Below are 18,783 nucleotides of genomic sequence, written 5' to 3' on the forward strand. Positions count from 1 at the left end.
TGATCAAGGTACACCTGGCAGCCATTTCAACGTTCTCTGTTCCACTTCAAGGACAGTGAGTCTTCGCCCATCCCATGACGGGGAGCTTCCTGGAAGGTTTGGAGCGCCTTTACCTGCATGTCTGAGACCCGGTCCCCCCTTTGGGACCTGATTCTTGTGCTGTCCAAACTCCTGGTTCCCCCCTTCGAGCCCTTGGCTTCCTGCTGCCTCTTGCAAGGTCTCCTTCTTGGTTGCTATAACTTCAGCCTATAGGGGGTCCAAGACCAGGGTGGTCATATCAGAGCTGCCCTATATGGTCTTCTGTAAGGACAAAGTCCAGCTGCATCCACACCCGGCCTTTCTGCCCAAGGTCGTCTCCCAGTTCCACACTGGTCAGGACATTTACCTATCAGTCCTTTGTCCGAAGCCTCATGTGAAGGATGAGAAGTGCAGGCTGCAACCTTGGATGTCAGATGGGTGCTGGCCTTCTACACTGATAGAATAATGCCATTCCATAAGTCAATGCAATTGGTTGTTGCTGATGCTGACAGGACGAAAGGTTGGCCAGTGTCAGCCCAGAGAATCTCATCTTGGACCATGGCCTGCATCCACTGCAGATGGTGAAGGTGCCCCCGCCAGTGATCATGATGGCTCATTCGACTATGGTGCAGGCATCGTCAGCTGCCTTCCTGGTGCAGGTGCCGACCCAAGAGATCTGTCAGGCCGCAACCTTGTCGTCAGTCCACACATTTGCATTGCACTACGCACTGACTCTGGACGCTCGAGACTGTGCTGGCTTTGGCAGAGCAGTGCTGCAAACTGCAAGACTGTGAACTCCGAACCCACCTCTGTTGAATCTGCTTGTGTTGCTCATGTCAATTTTATTACCTGCCCTCGTGCCCCTCAGTCGGAGTTGTTGGCAGGAAGGAACAGAGGGGACATAGGGCGGGGTTCCACAGCCAGCCCTACAGATACTGCTAAGGCAAAATCTCCGACAGCCATGCAGGTGGGCACGCGCACACCTAGAATGGAATGGATATGACCAACACACATTGAAGAATAACAGTTACGAAAGGTAGGTAACCATTTTTTCTGTTGGAGACTAGTGTGTGTTTATTAGAGTTGAGTAGAATATTTGGTTTGTGGAGATGCTGTAGACCCAGCCTCGTTGTTTGTTTTGCATAGCTGATGTTCATTATTGTACAGCACAGTGCACTGACAGCACCATATCAAAATCAAGTACTCTGATAATCTAGCTGCTTCTTAAAGGCTTCTTTTTTATTCCTGTGCAGCCAAGCAGCCCAGAAGACTATTACAGCTCCTTAGAGGAAGATCTTAAGATTGAGGTGATTGAGAAGCTCTTTGCCATGGACACAGAGTCAAAGAACCAGTGCAACTCCCAGGTCAGAGGACAGTAGTATTTTCTTGCCCACAAGTGATGAAACAATCCTCCCATAACCAGTACCATGGATGACCATTCTATTGTAATACAGCACTTAATTCTCAATGCTGCTAACAGTTCCCATTCCTCAAGAAGATCCAGAGAGAGTCAGCGTAGTCAGGAAAGAGTATGGAGATGACAGGGCCGCCCAGAGGCTTCAGGGGGCCTGAGGTCTTCAGCGGCGGGGGGCCCCCACCGCTGAATTGCTGCCAAAGACCCGGCACTTTGGCAGCGGGTCCCAGGGTGGAAGGACCCCCCACCGCCGAATTGTCGCCGAAGATCTGGAGCAGAAGAAGCTCCAGGGGCCCGGGCCCCGCGAGAATTTTCTGGGGCCCCCGGAGCGAGTGAAGGACCCCGCTCCAGGGCCCCCGAAAAACTCTCGTGGGGGCCCCTGCGGGGCCTGGGGCAAATTGCCCCACTTGCCCCACCCCACCCCGGGCGGCCCTGGGAGATGAATGGAAAGCGGGCAAGCTGCGAAGTTTGCTGATTGAGTGCATCTCCTCGAGATCCTGTGCCAGCAGGACTCTATCTGGAAAGTAAGATTGCTCCTCCTAGGGGAGGTTATATGATGCAGGGGCTATAATGAGCTCTAGTTCTTTCAGCTACATCTTAAAAACTAGGTTAACACTTGAGGACGGATCTGTGCACAGACTGAGACAGGCACAGTGGAAATGATCCAAACTTCTCCAGTTGGAGCTGCCACTGCCTGCCATGAGATCAGCTTGCTGAGATCCAGTCAAATGGGTCAACCTAGGAGATTACAGGAAAGATTTTCAAAAGCACATGCACAAAAAATGCTTATGCCCATACGGATGCCTCCAACTTGTGACAGACAGCCCTTGGTTTGCACATGCACATACAGCCCTTGGGAGAGTGTGCAAGTGAATTTTAGACTTAACTATGAAGCAAATCTTTTCATTCATATTTTGTTTGGCATAGACTATATCGTTCAATTCAACAGTGAAAAATAGCTTTTCAAAACGCTGAATACTGATTCAGACTGGATACAGCAGCAATAGTAATAAGCAATGCCAGATGGCCTGATGGACAACCAGGCAACATGCAACAAGGCAGGGACAGGGAAGTGCACACATCAGCTATCACACACACCCCTGTGGCAAAATCAGAATAATCACTTTGGACTGAGTCTACGTCCTTCTCCTTTTTCTGGGTTCATAACTGGTCAAAAAGCGACATGGAAATTGATTGAAAACTGCTTCCAAATAAAAGGCCCGAGACCTCTTTTTAGACTACTTCTCTCCATGCTTCGGTAGCAACTTTGTGACCACAGACACTCCCTCTGTATATACCATAGCTAGAGGGAGGATTGTTATTTAAAGTGTTCTAGATAAGAAAAGGCACAGTCCATGCCCTGGGGAGCTTACAGTCTAAGTTTTGACATAACAGAGCAGTGACTGCAACAGAGGAGGGGTAGGGAAGGAGAGTGAAATGCCAGGCAGGCAAGGAGGAAGGATGGCAAACATGGTGTGAGAATTGGAGCACAATAGAAATAATTGTTACCAGAAACAATTCAACATCAGGTTGCTCAGATGACTTCAAGAGTGTATGAGACCTTTCTGTCCTGCTTGCAGCTCCTCCTCCTGCTGCTGGTGGTCATCTGAATCCTCCCGGTGGACCTAGGGTTTTTAAGGGCTAGATCTGGAACTGTTGCTGTGATGGAAATAGGAGGAGAGGCTGTTGCTGATCTGAGTGGATGGGAAGCATGCTCTCTTCCTGCTTCTAGGTTCCATTGCTTCTGCATGGAAGATGCAAGATTTAGATGCAGTCAGCACTCCCACTGAAAAATACAGAAATGAATGTGTTAATGTCCTGTGAACTGTGTTTAATAGGCCTTTTGTGGATTTGATGCACATTTTCTATGCAATTAGATTTTGAATAACTTATTTTCCATTAGTCAGGCATGGTGTGAAGTTGAACTATGTGCCACACTTAAGCATTGGCAGACAAGTTATTCAAAGCCCAGTGGAACATCTGCTCCTGTTCAACCCACGTTGACCTCCCAAACTGCATTGGGGCATTAGCCTTCAGAAAGTGCTGTGCATATGGTAGCATGGTTGGTGGGTGTAGCATGATTTTCAGTCTTGCTTCATGTTTCTCATCTGCCCTGCAACCTTATCCCTGGCGATATCAGAAACAAGTATAGAATTCAGGAAAACAGACATTTCAGTATGGAAATTACATGCATCTTTAAATAGGGATCTGCCACTTTCAGTATATTTAAGTAAATTCGGTTGACTCTTAGCTATACAGCAGGTGTAATGATTCTTCAGTCTTACATTCACTGATATTTCATCTTCCATGTACACATTAATTGCCATGTGCTTTTTATTATTATTATTTGTACAGACTGATTTCAATGAGCTGGATCTTGAAACCCTGGCTCCTTACATTCCCATGGATGGGGAAGATTTCCAGCTGAGTCCAATCTGCCAAGAAGAACGTCCTCTCCCTGAAAATGCACAAAACACCCAGCAAAGTTTAAGTAGCATGAGTACCATTTTCCAGCCTCTTGCTCCTGCCTCTCAGAATCAGTTCCTCTTGGAGAAATACTGCCAACAGATGTCAAATAAAAATATGAACCCTGGTCGTGGACGTCTGTCATCTGTGTCCTTCAACGCCACGAACAAGTCCTCCCTGTCACCATACCATGCGCGAGCCAGCACCCCACTGGCATCAATGGTTGGAAGACCAAGCACCCAGTGGCCACCTGATCCACCAGTACAGTATGTTCCTGCTAAGTGGAGACTAATGGATAAATACTGTGGGTCCTTAGCAAGTTCATCATCAGGGCCGCCAGTACACTCTCCCAACATATCGTTATATAAGAAAAGGTAAATCTGTCCTAATATGCAAGCTGTTAGGTGTATCTCCCCTTGAGACTTCTGTGCTGCAAACCTGGAAAAAGTCTATTTGCCCACTCTGCTGGAATAATCTGTTTCAACAGAATGGAATACTAGGAGCCCAATTCTGCTGTCCTTTGAAGTGAACAGCTTTGCCCTTCCATTGACTTGAATGGGAGCAGAAGTGGGCTGATTTTCACCATTATCATCAGTGTACTGATGTGTGGATTTGTGAAAATGTACATGTCTATCACAAAAACAGAGAACTTTTTTGCAAAGCTGCTTTACTGTCACAAACAGTGTCAGAAACAGATCTTGTAGGACAGGGAGAAGGATGGCCCGATGGTTACAGGGTAGCCAGTGAGCTGGGTTCAGTTCCCTGCTCTGCCGCAGACTCCCTGTGTGACACTGGGCAAGCCTCTGAGCCTCTGTTCCCCATTTGTAAAGTGGAGGTAATAGCACTTCCCTACCTCATAGAGCTGGTGGGAGGGCAAATACATGATACAACAGTCATGGGGGCCATATAAATACCGTAGGTAAAGAGCTTCAGTAATAGTCTTAAGCATGTTGTTAAACAGAAATCATCCTTAAATTTCAGATTTTCAATACAGCTTATTTATATTTATTACTACTATGATGAGCATAGGGTAAGGACCAGGATAGAAGCACAGTAGTCCAGTTCAGACAGGTCACTTAACAACTTTGTGCGTCAGATTCTGGATTTGTAACATGGAGATAAAAATATTGGCTGACCTTCATAAAGCTCTTTGGGAATCACAGATGACAAGTGCTCTAAATGCTTTAGGGTTGTTAATACTTTTAAAGATGTACAAGATGATGGGTTTCATTTTCTAAAAAAATTGTAACCATCTCAGGGGTGTGGGCACGTGCAGTTTTATACCTGAAGGATCAATTAATTGTATGCAGTTGCTAGCCTTTTTGGCTATGTGACCACTAACATATGTGCCCATAATTGTGCCTGCAAAAATGGAGGGCAGGTTAAGCCCTGTTAAAAATTTGACCTACTAAGTCATACAATTTTTGTTTCACAATCAAGGTTTTGCTTCTAGATTGTGAGGTAATGACTTACCAGACTTTTATTAACACTTGCTGTTGAAAGTTTCCAAGCATTATGGCAATAAGTGTACTGACAACTGGGTTAGCTGTCCAGGAAAAATTCTACACTTGCAGTCTAGCCCATCTCACCGTCCTATGCCAAAAGAACCTTAATGCTTTGAAAGATCAATCAGACACAAATAGTCTTATTTATTTGCAAATTACTCACTCAAGGAAGGGTCTTTTCTTTACAGATCACTGGACAGTTTTGAGCAACGGGGCATAGATATAAACCCTGCAAGAATTGCTCTTGCCAACAGTTTGAAACTGAAGCGACAGATGGATTATGACGATCAAACATTTCAACAGCTGAGTGGGGTAATCTGTTATAAGGAATTCAGACACTTCAAACAATGACCATTACAAAAGGGTTTTCATTTTGATTAGTTATGTCTGTTTCTGGTTTCTTTATCCAACTGCAGGCGGATTTGTCAATGATGAACCCATCTCATTTAATGTGGAAAAGGATGAAAATTCTCAAAGGTGAAAATTGTTCATTGGTTACTGAAAAGAAGTCCCTCAGCACAAGTGTCCTTACTGGTAAGACATAAATTGATTCTATAATGTTCATTTCTAGATATTATTTTAGGACAGTTTCACTAGAAACAAAGACTCTGTACAGGAATTATCATACCTGCCATTTTCATGCCAAAAGCAGAAGAACTACCATAAACTATACATATAGACCAACAACTGTTAACGCAGTCAACAGTGCTCTGAGTTGGATTGTCCTGTAAATGAAAGCTTATATATTGTTCTGGGGCTCTGCTTCCCAGGGAGCCTGAAGTGATAGTTCCACTATAGCTCAGATTTAGGGTCACTGTGGCCTTTTGATATTTCCAGTAATTTCCACAGCATCAGAGTTTTCATTAAAAAAGTTTATACCTTCTGGTTGCAAAAATATTCTTCTGCTGTGCAGTAGGTCCAAGGCCACAGGAAGGCAGCTTAAAGTAAGTGTGATTTCTGTGTTAAGACATCAACTTAGTGTGAAGTATTAAAATTCCAATTCTTCTTCTCCCCACTGGGACAGTCACAATACAATGGTCTACAACCCATCCTGGTATATGCAGCATCATTTATTCACAACTAGGTTAGGAGTATGTTTACCCAGTCAATGGTTCTGAAGAAAGAACCCTCCAGTGCTGGTAATGATGAGTGATCAAAATAAGGTGGTTCTCTAAACCTGCTGTAGATTTCGGAATGAACTCTTATTAGGAAGAAAAAAATAATTTCATCTACACTATCTGTATAAATAATTCAGTGAGCACATTAATCCTTTAAGTGAAAAAAAGATTGAATCTAGCCTCCTGGTCTTAAGCTCTCTCACAAAATGGCCACACTCATTTGGCACAGTGATGTAATCTCTGCTCCAGGGTAGCTGTGACTGACTAACCAGTGAAGGTGGTCTGCCATAGCTTTGAAGCAGTGTAGTAAAGTTTGCCAGTTATACTTTCATTGCTATAGTCAAGGACTCTGGGAAGCTCAGTCCCGGCACTTGTGCTCCCAGAAGATATATTGGCACATTGTAACACAAAGGTCATTTTTAAAAAACAATTGTCACATTTAATTTTAGACGAGTTTATTCGTAACTCACAGAGAGGTCTGAGCCAACCAGTGAACCAACTGCAGCAGCGACAGCAGCAACCCTCCTGCGGAAGCCCTGGTGATAATCAGAAAGCAGCATTCTCCCCTCAGTTTTACAGTTCCCATTATCAGAACTTCAATGTTCAACCAACTCATAAAAAGTCAGGTAAGGGGCTATCACAGACAAATGAGAAAATAGCTTTGCTCTTTGGTTTCAATACAGATATGAGGACTGATGGCTTATAAAGGGGAGTTAGAGGACAATAAACTTCAACCCAAATCTGTATAGTTCATATTATACTGAAGTGATGAAATTCTGAATGTATGTATAAGTTTATATCTAGTTTGACAGTTTGTGCATAAATCCCACAAACGTGTGTCTCTAGGCCATATCATATGCACAAACTTTCACACTTCATATAAATTCAACTTAGTGTTTTGTTTTCTCTCTCTCTCTATATAGATAAGTGTGTACATTTAATATGAACATTTATATTGCACACACTATCCATCATTTCAATAGCACCCCTCAGCACAGTCTCGACAGTAAACCACATGCATGTATGTACTTATATAAAATTCTTCCTCCCAGAAAATGAGTTAGACGTGATCCAACCCAACAACTTTGTCCCCTGTGTGAAGCTTAAGTTAAATGGAGATTGAACCAGGGAACTCTGTATGAACTGGCAGCTCAGAATCCTCCCATCAGATTGTAGCATAGAAGCTGCCAAAATAGCCATTTCTGGAATGCCATTAACCAGGCCTGATTTCAGTCAGTTCATCCACATTGTTGCAGACCCAATAGTCATGCACAAGCTCTCCCTTGCTAGCCTGTACCTTATTCCTCTTCTGTGTGGCCATGTAAGCCCCTGTGCAGTGGATCCATGGTGGTTCTGCTGCATTTAGAGCATTACAACCCCAGAGAAGCAGGAGAGAAGGCTCTGACCCTTGAAAAGCATTAATTTTAAATATCCAAAGTTGAAAATTTAAATGGCCATGCATTGGTGTCTGTATCCTTGAGAACCCATCAGTGGATACTCTTCAAAATAAGTGTCCAAAGGCATAACTGTCAATGGATACCTATATAGATTTAGGCAAAGGGTAAGTAAGCCTCAGTCATTCCTCTAAAATTATACCTCACTAACATCAGATAGAGCCATTTTTCCTTTAATAAGGACTGTTTAGCAAATGTATTAAAATATATCGGCTAAAATAACAGCCTTACAATGCCTTGCTAGTGCACGCTTCACAGTTCAACAGGCACATTAAATGACATTATAGCAGTTCACTTTTCTGACTGTAATGAAAATCTTCCTAAACAAATTTAACGAGAATTTAAAAAAATATTTTTTTTCAACAGTGAGTGGAGAAAACTTGTCCACTATTGCCTATTCCCAGCACCCAGTACTGTCTTTGTCCTCTTTATATCAAGTTATATCTGAATTTGATCCTTCATTTTTTACTGTCCTTTCCTCCATATACTTGGACTTTGTAACTTTGATCTCAACAAAATCTGACGCCCACCATCAATCTTGGTAAATAAAGGAATAAAAGTTGCAATGACATAGCGCAATGTTAAATATGATTATTGCAGTTCTTTTTCATAGTTATAAATGTAGCAACTGTGTAACTTCAGAGTGATTTTATGTTTGGCAGCTTGTGCATACATTTTTCCCTTCAACTGAAAGTGGGAACAAACAGCTTACTACAACAACAGCACAATCACAGAAGTGAGTCATAGTTCAGCAGATGTAGGTTTGACTTTATTTTATGATCCTTTTTAAAAAAAAATTAGATGAGGTACATGACTGCAATTGGTGCTAATTCAGAAAACTATGTGGTTTACTACAGGTTTCCTGTTTTTGAACTAGAATGATTTCCCCTTTAAAAAAAAAATCTAAATGACAAGGAAAAGAAAACATGTTTCACTTCTAGCTAAAATTTCAACATGTGAGATTATTCTCAGTTTTAAATGTTGTTTGGCATATATAGGTTTGAACTGGAAGATGTAATGCTGTTTTCAGGTGCCTGAATGTTATAGAATACCAAAGAAAGCTAAAGGAGGGAAAAGTTAACCTTCCCCACTCTGTTTAGATGGGCATCATTCACTATTTTACAACTTTTCTTTAACACTCTATTTCAGGTGTGACAAGTCGTCTGCTTGGGCAGTCTTATGAACCCTATTTGTTGCCTGAATTGACCAGATATGACTGTGAGGTGAATGTCCCTGTTTTGGGCAGTTCTACACTTCTGCAAGGATGTGATTTGCTCAGAGCTCTTGACCAGGCAACCTGAGTAACCCTGCACTATTCCTTGGCCTATACTGTTCAAAACAGCTTCAGTTTTTAAATATATTTTTTCAAGTAGACAATTTCTAATACCCAATACACTTTTACAAGATTTTACTTATGTATTGAACTTGTCCACATTACCAAATAGTGCCCTTTTTGAAGTTACTCACTTTATTATTCTTATTAAAAATATACATCTACTGTATTTTTCTCTATTTCAATAAAAGTGTTCTTTAGAAAATTTATATTATTTCCCCTCCTGCCTGACTTGTAATTTATATTCTCTGACAGTTTCTTCAGTATTCATGCTAACAAAACTGTGGTGTAAATGTCTCTCTAATACTTTGGCTCCTGAACTGCAAAGATTGATTTTTATTGCCAAAGATAAATGAAAACAAACAAAAAAATCTGCTTTCCAACCACAGTTTGTGTTGACCTTCTAAATTAAAATGCTCCATGCCCCTATTGTGTTTGTAGTCTCTATTTCCCAGCACTAATCATATTGTAAATGTTAACATCTTTGGGGAAAAAAATAAAAAACCTCACACCACCACTTTCTGACTTTCTCTCCCTAAATCAGATACTATTTGCTGAAAGAAATGTGAAGGGTGAACTGCAGAGTTTTTGGGTATCTGCGAAAGTTGCACAGCGTAGCTTTGTTTCCCTAACATGGGCTAGATCCTCAGCTGCTGAAACTGGTGCTCTGTTGCTGTATAGAGAGCCACACTGACGTATGCTAGCAGAGGCTCTGCACATAGGTTTTCATTTGTGATGGGGTTTCATGGTGGTTTTTTTTTGCGGGGGGGTATTTCTTTTATTTTTTTTTTTTTTTTTTACACAAAATGTAACTGAATCTTTGAAATTTCTGTTTGGGTTATTATGTATTGGTACTTTTGTTATGGCTAAGACATAGAACCAGAACCATACTCACTTTTTAAGAGCTGTTTTTGGCGAGCGCTGGGAACACTCAGGATTGTGTTGCCAATATTGCAGGACTGTAAGGATTTGTCCAAAAGCCAGTACTAACACTGCTAATTACCAATTAAGTTGACCTTTTTTGTGTGTGCATTTTATTTGCTAGATAGCAACATAATCCACACTCATGAAACATTAAAAATAAAAGTTAAAATAGTATTTCCCCTTGCCTACTTCCCTTTGCCTTTTACTGAGTTACCCTAGTGAAAATAAGATGTTAAGAGTGTTGGGCTGGGAGGGTTTTCTTTAGTGTTTTAGCTTTCCTTGTATTGTTGATAGCCTTTCAAGTATCTTACAGTATGTCATTGTAAGGCAATCGGACATCTTCAGAACCACCATAAAAACAACTCTTGTTATCGTGAATTTATTTAAAGGGCAAGGATTCAGTTTTGTCCCCGGAAACCTCTTTGCCTTTGCTGGAAAATAAGAATAATGGTATTGCTCTGTAAAGTCTAGGTGTTCAGTGGAAAACCAGGAAAGGAAGGGCAAATCCCTGATAGCAGATGCGAGGACAAACTATTTCCTCTTGCCCCTAAGCTAACATCCTCCGCTGATGTAAATCAGTGCCAGTTTACACCAGCTGAAAATCTGGCCCTTAAAGTTGTCCCCAAACTCAAAGCCATTCTACTCAGACTTCCAACTCCACTGAAGTCTATGTTCCATCAAATCCCTTTGTACTATGCACTAACATTTGCAGGTAGGGAGCATTGCATTCATTGAACACTTCAGAGCTCATTGTGTTTAAGTGATACTTAACCTTACAGTCTTACACACTGAAAAAATAATTGAAAACCTTTTCTGTTGTTGGTACATTTAAAAAAAGTTATTAGTGTCCCTCACTACCTTTAAGAACTTTTTACCAAAAATAAGTTACTTTTAAAAGGAACCTATTGCTATGTGAGAAAAAAATGTGTAAGCGTCTAATGATACTTAGCAAAGCAGCTTTGACAAATCTGCAGTGGTAATGACTTGAGTGCTTGAAGGGTTAATGACACTTAAATATTGCTCTTTTATTTTTTTTGTTTGTGTAGTTTCAGCATTAAAGATGTTATACCATAAGTTTACTAGACACTCAAATATTCCATGCTTAATATTAACCAAACGTAGCAGCATTATTTTATGATCTATATTTCTGAATTTTTATTGACAATATAATGACTGTATGGGAACTTTAATTTGATAAGGAAATGTATTTTGACACTGATACCTTATTAAAGTATACTGATCCTAAATTCTTTGTGACTCTTGTTTGCTATGAATTTGTCACTTGATGTATTATTGTAAAACAAAGTATTTATTAAATTATTTATAGAAAATGAAGGTTTGCATTGATCATTAAAAGCTTGAAAGAAGAACAAAAGTTACCCATATTTAAAAACTAGAAAAGAATATTAGAGCAACATCAACCAAAGGCATAAAGAAACAGTGATGTATTATAAACCTTTCCATCCATTAACTTCAACGGATCCTGGACCAGCCTTCAGCATGCAAAGGGTTAAGATAAATTCCCATACCTTCAAACATATCATGCCATTGAATCTGACTCTTATTTCAATAGGGACTGTTTTAAAACGTATGGTACAATATGACCCACTGAATTTATAAAATCAATAGAAATTTGCCAGAGTGAGTATATGCAATACACATGGTGTTTGATTTAACAAATACCGTAGAAAATGATCTTAGACACTGAACTGCCAATCATTGCATTTATTCTTTTATACTTTTATGCATTTATTCTCTTATACTTTTACCTTTGATTTGTAGTGTTTGGCAACAGTAGTCAAGCGTACCGTACTGCTAGCAACCAGGGTGCCTCTATGAATCATGATTTTCCTAATAAATTATTTTCTCCCACTGCCTTGAATGTCTCAGATGTCAGGACCTTCATGCAAGCTCCCTCCCCAGGGTTTAGAGTTGAATGCCAACAAGCATGTCAGCCCTTTTCCTAAGGTTTTTACCAAAGCACATCCATGGACAGGCCATTCAAAGGCAGCAAATACCCTAGAGGAAAACTGATCACTGATGCAGAGCATCTGCAGTTCCAACGGAAGCCAATACGAGCTGCAAGTGCTTAGCAGTTCCAGTCATTGTCTAACATGCAATATGTATACCGCTCCTACAGAAGCACTGTACAAACATTAACAAACCATCACAGCAGCCTGTAGGATAGGGAGGTATTATTGACTCCATTTTACAGCTAGGGAATCAGCCAGTGACTTGCCCTCAAATAATCCCTGTTAGAGGATGTCTTGGCAAGAGCAGTTTCTTTCTCTCACCCCATGCCATTTCTCATGCTTCCCCCCCCCACCCCATTTGAAGAGCTCTGACTTTCTCTTGCAGGAGTGAAATCAGGAAGGCCAAATCACACTTGGAGTTGCAGCTAGCAAGGGATGTTAAGAGTAACAAGAAGGGTTTCTACAGGTATGTTAGCAACAAGAAGAAAGTCAAGGAAAGTGTGGGCTCCTTACTGAATTGGGAAGGCAACCTAGTGACAGATGATGTGGCAAAAGCTAATGTACTTGATGCTTTTTTTGCCTCTGTCGTCACGAACAAGGTCAACTCCCAGACTACTGCACTGGGCAGCACAGCATGGGAAGGAGGTGACCAGCTCTCTGCGGAGAAAGAAGTGGTTCAGGACTACTTAGAAAAGCTGGATGAGCACAAGTCTATGGGGCCGGATGCACTGCATCCGAGGGTGCTAAAGGAGTTGGCAGATATAATTGCAGAACCATAGGTCATTATCTTTGAAAACTCATGGCAATCCAGGGAGGTCCCGGATGACTGGAAAAAGGCTAATGTAGTGCCCATCTTTTAAAAAGGGAAGGACGAGGATCTGGGGAACTACAGGCCAGTCAGCCTCACCTCAGTCCCTGGAAAAATCATGGAGCAGGTCCTCAAGGAATCAATTCTGAAGCACTTGGAAAGTGATCAGGAACAGTTAGCATGGATTCACCAAGGGCAAGTCATGCCTGACTAATCTAACTGCCTTCTATGACGAGATAACTGGCTCTGTGGATGAGGGGAAAGCAATGGATGTGTTATTCCTTGACTTTAGCAAAGCTTTTGATACGGTCTCCCACAGTAGTCTTGCCAGCAAGTTAAAGAAGTATGGGCTGGATGAATGGACTATAAGGTGGATAGAAAGCTGGCTAGATCATTGGGTTAAATGGGTAGTGATTAATGGCTCCATGTCTAGTTAGCAGCCGGTATCAAGCGGAGTGCCACAGGGGTCAGTCCTGGGGCCAGTTTTGTTCAATATCTTCATCATCTAGAGGATAGCATGGATTGCACCCTCAGCAAGTTTGCAGATGACACTAAACTGAGAGGAGTGGTAGATATGCTGGAGGGTAGGAATAGCATACAGAGAGACCTAGACAAATTAGAGGATTGAGCCAAAAGAAATCTGATGAGGTTCAACAAGGACAAGTGCAGAGACCTGCACTTAGGAAGGAAGAATCTCATGCACTACTACAGATTAGGGACCAAATGGCTAGGCAGCAGTTCTGCAGAAAAGGACCAAGGGGTTACAGTGGATGAGAAGCTGGATATGAGTCAACAGTGTGCCCTTGTTGCCAAGAAGGCTACTGGCATTTTGGGCTATATAAGTAGGGGCATTGCCAGCAGATAAAGGGATGTGATCATTCCCCTCTTTTCGACATTGGTGAGGCCTCATCTGGAGTACTGTGTCCAGTTTTGGGCCCCACACTACAAGAAGGATGTGGAAAAATTGGAAAAAGTCCAGCAGAGGGCAACAAAAATGATAAGGGGGCTGGAGCGCATGACTTATGAGGAGAGGCTGAGGGAACTGCGATTGTTTAGTCTGTAGAAGAGAAGAATAAAGGGGGATTTGATAGCTGCTTTCAACTACCTGAAAGGGGGTTCCAAAGAGGATGGATCTAGACTGTTCTCAGTGGTAGCAGATGACAGAACAAGGAGTAATGGTCTCAAGTTGCAGTGGGGGAGGTTTAGGTTGGATATTAGGAAAAACTTTTTCACTAGTAGGGTGGTGAAGCACTGGAATGGGTTAGCTAGGGAGGTGGTGGAATCTCCTTCCTTAGAGGTTTTTAAGGTCAGGCTTGACAAAGCCCTGGCTGGGATGATTTAGTTGAGGATTGGTCCTGTTTTGAGCAGGAGGTTGGACTAGATGACCTCCTAAAGTCCCTTCCAACCCTGATATTCTATGATTCTTACACGAAGCATCAGCCACTCCATGTTCAAATACCCAGTCCAAACCTGCTTCCTTTGCCTAGCTTTGTTGCTTATGGACCATTGGGCCTTGCTGTTGTATTGGTGTGCATACGATTATTCAGATCTCTGACTCTGGGTGCATAAGCCACAGTGAGCACCCAAGACACCAGCCAAAAGCAATACATGTTTTATATATAATAATGGCACCATCATCTATGGACCCAAAAGCAAGTCACAACAAGAGAAGCTAATGGATTATTATTAAGAGTAAATTAACTTGAGAGCAGCATATTTCTTCTTTTAACTATAAATGTATTTGTAGATGAGTAAGGATTTCCTCACTGACCTCTCTTAGCTGATCAAGTAGCACATTAAGGACCATGATATTAAGACTTCTTCCTTCTCCACTTAATTGGTCTTACTGAAAGCATAAAACAGCACAAAGCAAGGCAAGGAAAAGTGAAAAAGCAAGTTTAATCAATAAATGTAACAAGAACTGTGGAAGTATTTATAGGTAACACAGTAAACCAAGGAGTTCACTAAACACATCTTAAAGCCAGATCATAGCTTCTTCCTAACCCATAACTTGAGAAGGCAGCTGGGAGCAGCCACTCTGGCTCTAGAAAGGGAAGCTGCAGGAACAGGCAAAGCCTTCCAAACACCATCTGAAAAATGGTGGCTAGGTTTGGTGTCCCCTCCGTCCCCCCAGAAAAAGCCACCGATGGCAACTGTTGTGCATGTGCACGTGTGGTGGGTATTAACCACAAAAGCTCAGTCTCCCGTGCCTAGACTCCATTAAACAATGGACTCATTAACTGTCATCACCACACTGAAATATCAACAGGTTACCACTGCCTTTCCCTGCTTATTCATGTTCCTGAACCAATGGTATGTTGCATCTCACAGTAAGGGCAGGTCTCGACTACAAACTGCTGCCAGCATAGCTATGTCAGTCAGGTGTGTGAAGAGGTGTAAGTCCCTGACTGATACAACTGTGCTGGCAAAACCCCTAATGTAAACACAGTTCTAGTTTATTCCAGGTCCTCCCCCCTTATTTCCCCAGGTTTGCCCCTATGAACTGTGTCACCCTAGGAGTGCTTTGCCAGCGTCCGAGTGCTCCTAGTAAGAGTTGGCCTAAGTCAAGATCATTTAACTACATCGCTCTAGCTTGCAACCAACCATTTTTATTTCTTTGGCCGATTGTGTCCACTTCAAGTAGTCAGGCACAGCTCCTGCAGCAGAAGAACTTGCTCAGCTGTTACGCTACCACCTGATTCAGTAGAACTAGCACTATCTTCCAGTATTTTTACCATTATTTATAGTCTGGTGCCTCCCACAGGCTCCAATCCTGGCTGAGGCCCAGTTGTACTATGCACCAAATACGTGTGGAAAGGTGGTCCCTGCCTGGCAGAGTTTACAGTCTCATTAAAAACATGTTAAACCAAGTGACTGAGAACGAAGGGAAGAGATATCATGTGGTTACTCAGCCTAATGACTTGCAGACCTTGCGAGTTATAAAACAGTTAAAGTTGTCCTCTTTTAAATCATTTAAAAATTCCTCTAACAAACAGTAAATCCCTGTGCTCCCTTCCTAGGGACTTCTTAGAAGGTCACTTCAGCTGGGAAAGTCCGCGCTTGTGTGGGAAGAGGCAGCTGCAATTGGTGATGAGCCCTCAAAATCCTGGGTTCCCGGGGGAGGAGGGTTGCTGCCCGCTAGTGTTGTGTTACTCTGCTTATACTGCTCCTTGAGCTCATGGGTTCCCATACAGAACATGAAAGGCTGGGTGAGCATAAATTATGTCGTATACTGGAAGAATCGGTTCGCTCTCTGTATTTTTGTACATCAGTGTCACTCCTTCAGACCATACTGGAGAACATGGCACAATAGCTGAGGTAGCCCAGGTCAGAGGCATTCTTAACGAGATAATGCCAATCAAATTCCTGGGCCTGTTGTATTTCATAATAGAATTAATCACCTTTCGACTGAAGTTTCTTATCTATTTCTTGAAAGATCTTATTTGAGGCTTTTCAAACATAACAAATCAGTGCCAGACCTGACATCCAAAAACTTATCCTTAAGAATGACAAATTGGAAGGGGTAAATGTTTGTGTCTGTAGAAACAAAGCTGCAGAGAAATGAGACCTACATCCCTGCAGCTGCCATGAAACAGAAGGATGCCTGATTCATTGGGCTACAGCAATCCCCTGTCACACAGTTTCAGTGTGTTCGACCACACACCTCCAGCTCCACCTCCACCAGCCTAGTGTTAAAAAAAGAATTGCCCATTATGACACTATACAAACCCTTACTCTGCTAGTTCAACTTACACAGGGCTTGAGTGAGGTTGAAAAAGGAGAGTGGCGCCCTAGGTCCGTGGTTGCTTCTACAAATACATTTACATACCATCACATCCACAAGTGCCAGCGCCCATGCATGTGTTACAAGGGTTGTAGACCTGAGGCCACCTGCCTTTGAGGATGTATTGCACTTGGTGGAAACACTGTTGTCATTGTTCTATAGTACGGCTGTGGCAGAATGTTTGCTTTCTCCAATGAACTGAATCAAAATAAGCCCATGTGTAAGCAAGCAGCAAAGCACATGCTGGTACAAGCAAATGGCCCAAGAATAGATGCTTTCCAGACCTATCAGACGATTCCTCTTGTTTTCAAGGGGTACCAGAAACAAACCATTCGTGGATAGAACCACAATGAGCAGTCAACAGCAGGCAGCTCTACCTGATGCCAGGATTCAGTGCTATTCTGCATGAGCAGCTCTAGACTCCTTGCTAGACGGATAGCTGTGAATTTCCACTTGAATGGGAAATGATTGTTCCAGAGTGTCAGTGCTAACTCTCAGCCTCACATTGCTGCTAGCAGTGATGTTTTACTGAAGCAAGGAAAGGAACTAAACACACAAGAGCACATGAGAGCTAGACAGACACACAAAAAATGGGAGACTGGAAATGTGAAATCAAGGCACAACAGGCCAAAACAAAGCAGCATAAAAGTAAGAGAAATATCTTTAGCTAATCCCAGGAGCAACCAGGTTTCATTCAAATTGACTAGCGAGAGGATGAGACCAAATGGCAAGAACTAGGACAATCAAATCTGAAGACTTAGCTACCATTAGGCAAGGGATCCGAATTTTTTCCAGTCTATCATTTCCCTAAAGCCTTGAAACATCTGGCTCAAGGCATCTTTATTCACAGGTATTCATGGATCTAGATTCCCCTGTGTCAGGATGCAGCAGGGTTGGTGGAGACACAAGCTTTTGCTTCTAGGTCACCAGTTCAAAACTGGCTCACACTGGGGAAAGACTCAAGGTCATTAGCAGTGAAGGCTGTTTGAGGCAGTTTTTCAGAGGCTCTAGAGTTTAGATTTTTTAAAATCTAAAGTGAGTATTTCTAGGCAAATTATCTCTTTTCTTTTTTAGTAGCACTGAAGTCAATGGGACTACTCGTGTGCTTGAGTGTTTTGTTGGGTCGGGGCTAAGTAAGGTGAATTGCATGAAAGGTGATGTTTTTAATGTTTATACAGTTTCTGTTTTTTCTGGTCACTAACTTTAAACAGAGAAGACTGTCTTGCAACATTATTACAGAACTTTACCAGTCTGGGCACCAAAGCAACTCACTTGTCTTTTACTATGATCAATAGAAGAGACTTAAAAAAAACAAACAAAAAACCCCCCAAAACACCGCAAGTTTTACTCACCCATCAAAAATTAGTTTGATCACCTTGGGCGAGAAGGGCTGAGAATGCCAACATCATCTTTACAGTAAGAAATGATAGGCACGTCAAGGGAAAAAAGTCACTGGACTACTGTAGAAAACCACTGGAAAAACCTCAAGTTCTGAATTTGCAAAAATCAATGATATCGGTTTTATTATACCAGCTCATTTGATGAATAAAAATGTGCTTATGGTGAGAAAAAAAATCACTAAGTATAGCACCTTGCTATTCCTCTTGTGTATGTGCTAAGTCACAGCTGCCTAGTTTTCTGTCAAAAAGTGTTTATTTCATATTAATAAAGCTATAGAAGACCAGAGCACACAGTGCTGTATTTGATGCTTGTGCCAGAATAAACTAAAAACAGCTACATTCTGATTAGAGAGGCTTCATTGTCAATGATGGCTGATGACATTGTACATCTCGCTCGCTCTCTCCATGCACACACGTACGCATGCACACAGATAAATTAAGGTTGCAAAGTTAAGCACTTAAAAGTTCGGAAATGCTAGAATTAAGGTTGCCTGTGCCCATATTATTACTGATAGAGTTGGCAGTGATGCCCATAGTTTAACTAGTCTGAAACTTTCCATGGTAAGCCTGTTTTCAGTTAGTCACA

General features: G+C 42.0%; 1 protein-coding gene and 1 long non-coding RNA gene across 3 annotated transcripts in view; one reads left to right on the forward strand and one right to left on the reverse strand.

Annotated features, from left to right (window-relative positions):
* EPAS1 (endothelial PAS domain protein 1) overlaps positions 1–11,482 on the forward strand; it is a 152,828-nt gene extending 141,346 nt beyond the window's left edge. The window contains exons 11-16 of the mRNA XM_045009139.1: positions 1,272–1,382; positions 3,788–4,272; positions 5,592–5,715; positions 5,820–5,937; positions 6,971–7,147; positions 9,125–11,482. Coding sequence (XP_044865074.1) covers positions 1,272–1,382; positions 3,788–4,272; positions 5,592–5,715; positions 5,820–5,937; positions 6,971–7,147; positions 9,125–9,276 — 1,167 coding nt within the window. The 3' untranslated portion in view covers positions 9,277–11,482. The remainder of the gene's footprint in view (positions 1–1,271; positions 1,383–3,787; positions 4,273–5,591; positions 5,716–5,819; positions 5,938–6,970; positions 7,148–9,124) is intronic.
* The window catches only part of LOC123366047, an 82,297-nt gene that overhangs the window by 3,713 nt on the left and 59,801 nt on the right, over positions 1–18,783 (reverse strand). For both annotated transcript variants that reach the window (XR_006577895.1, XR_006577896.1), the window contains one exon: positions 2,942–3,218. This is a non-coding gene — a long non-coding RNA (uncharacterized LOC123366047). The remainder of the gene's footprint in view (positions 1–2,941; positions 3,219–18,783) is intronic.

This window comes from Mauremys mutica, chromosome 3 (assembly GCF_020497125.1).
Source record: "Mauremys mutica isolate MM-2020 ecotype Southern chromosome 3, ASM2049712v1, whole genome shotgun sequence".
NCBI lineage: Eukaryota > Metazoa > Chordata > Testudines > Geoemydidae > Mauremys > Mauremys mutica.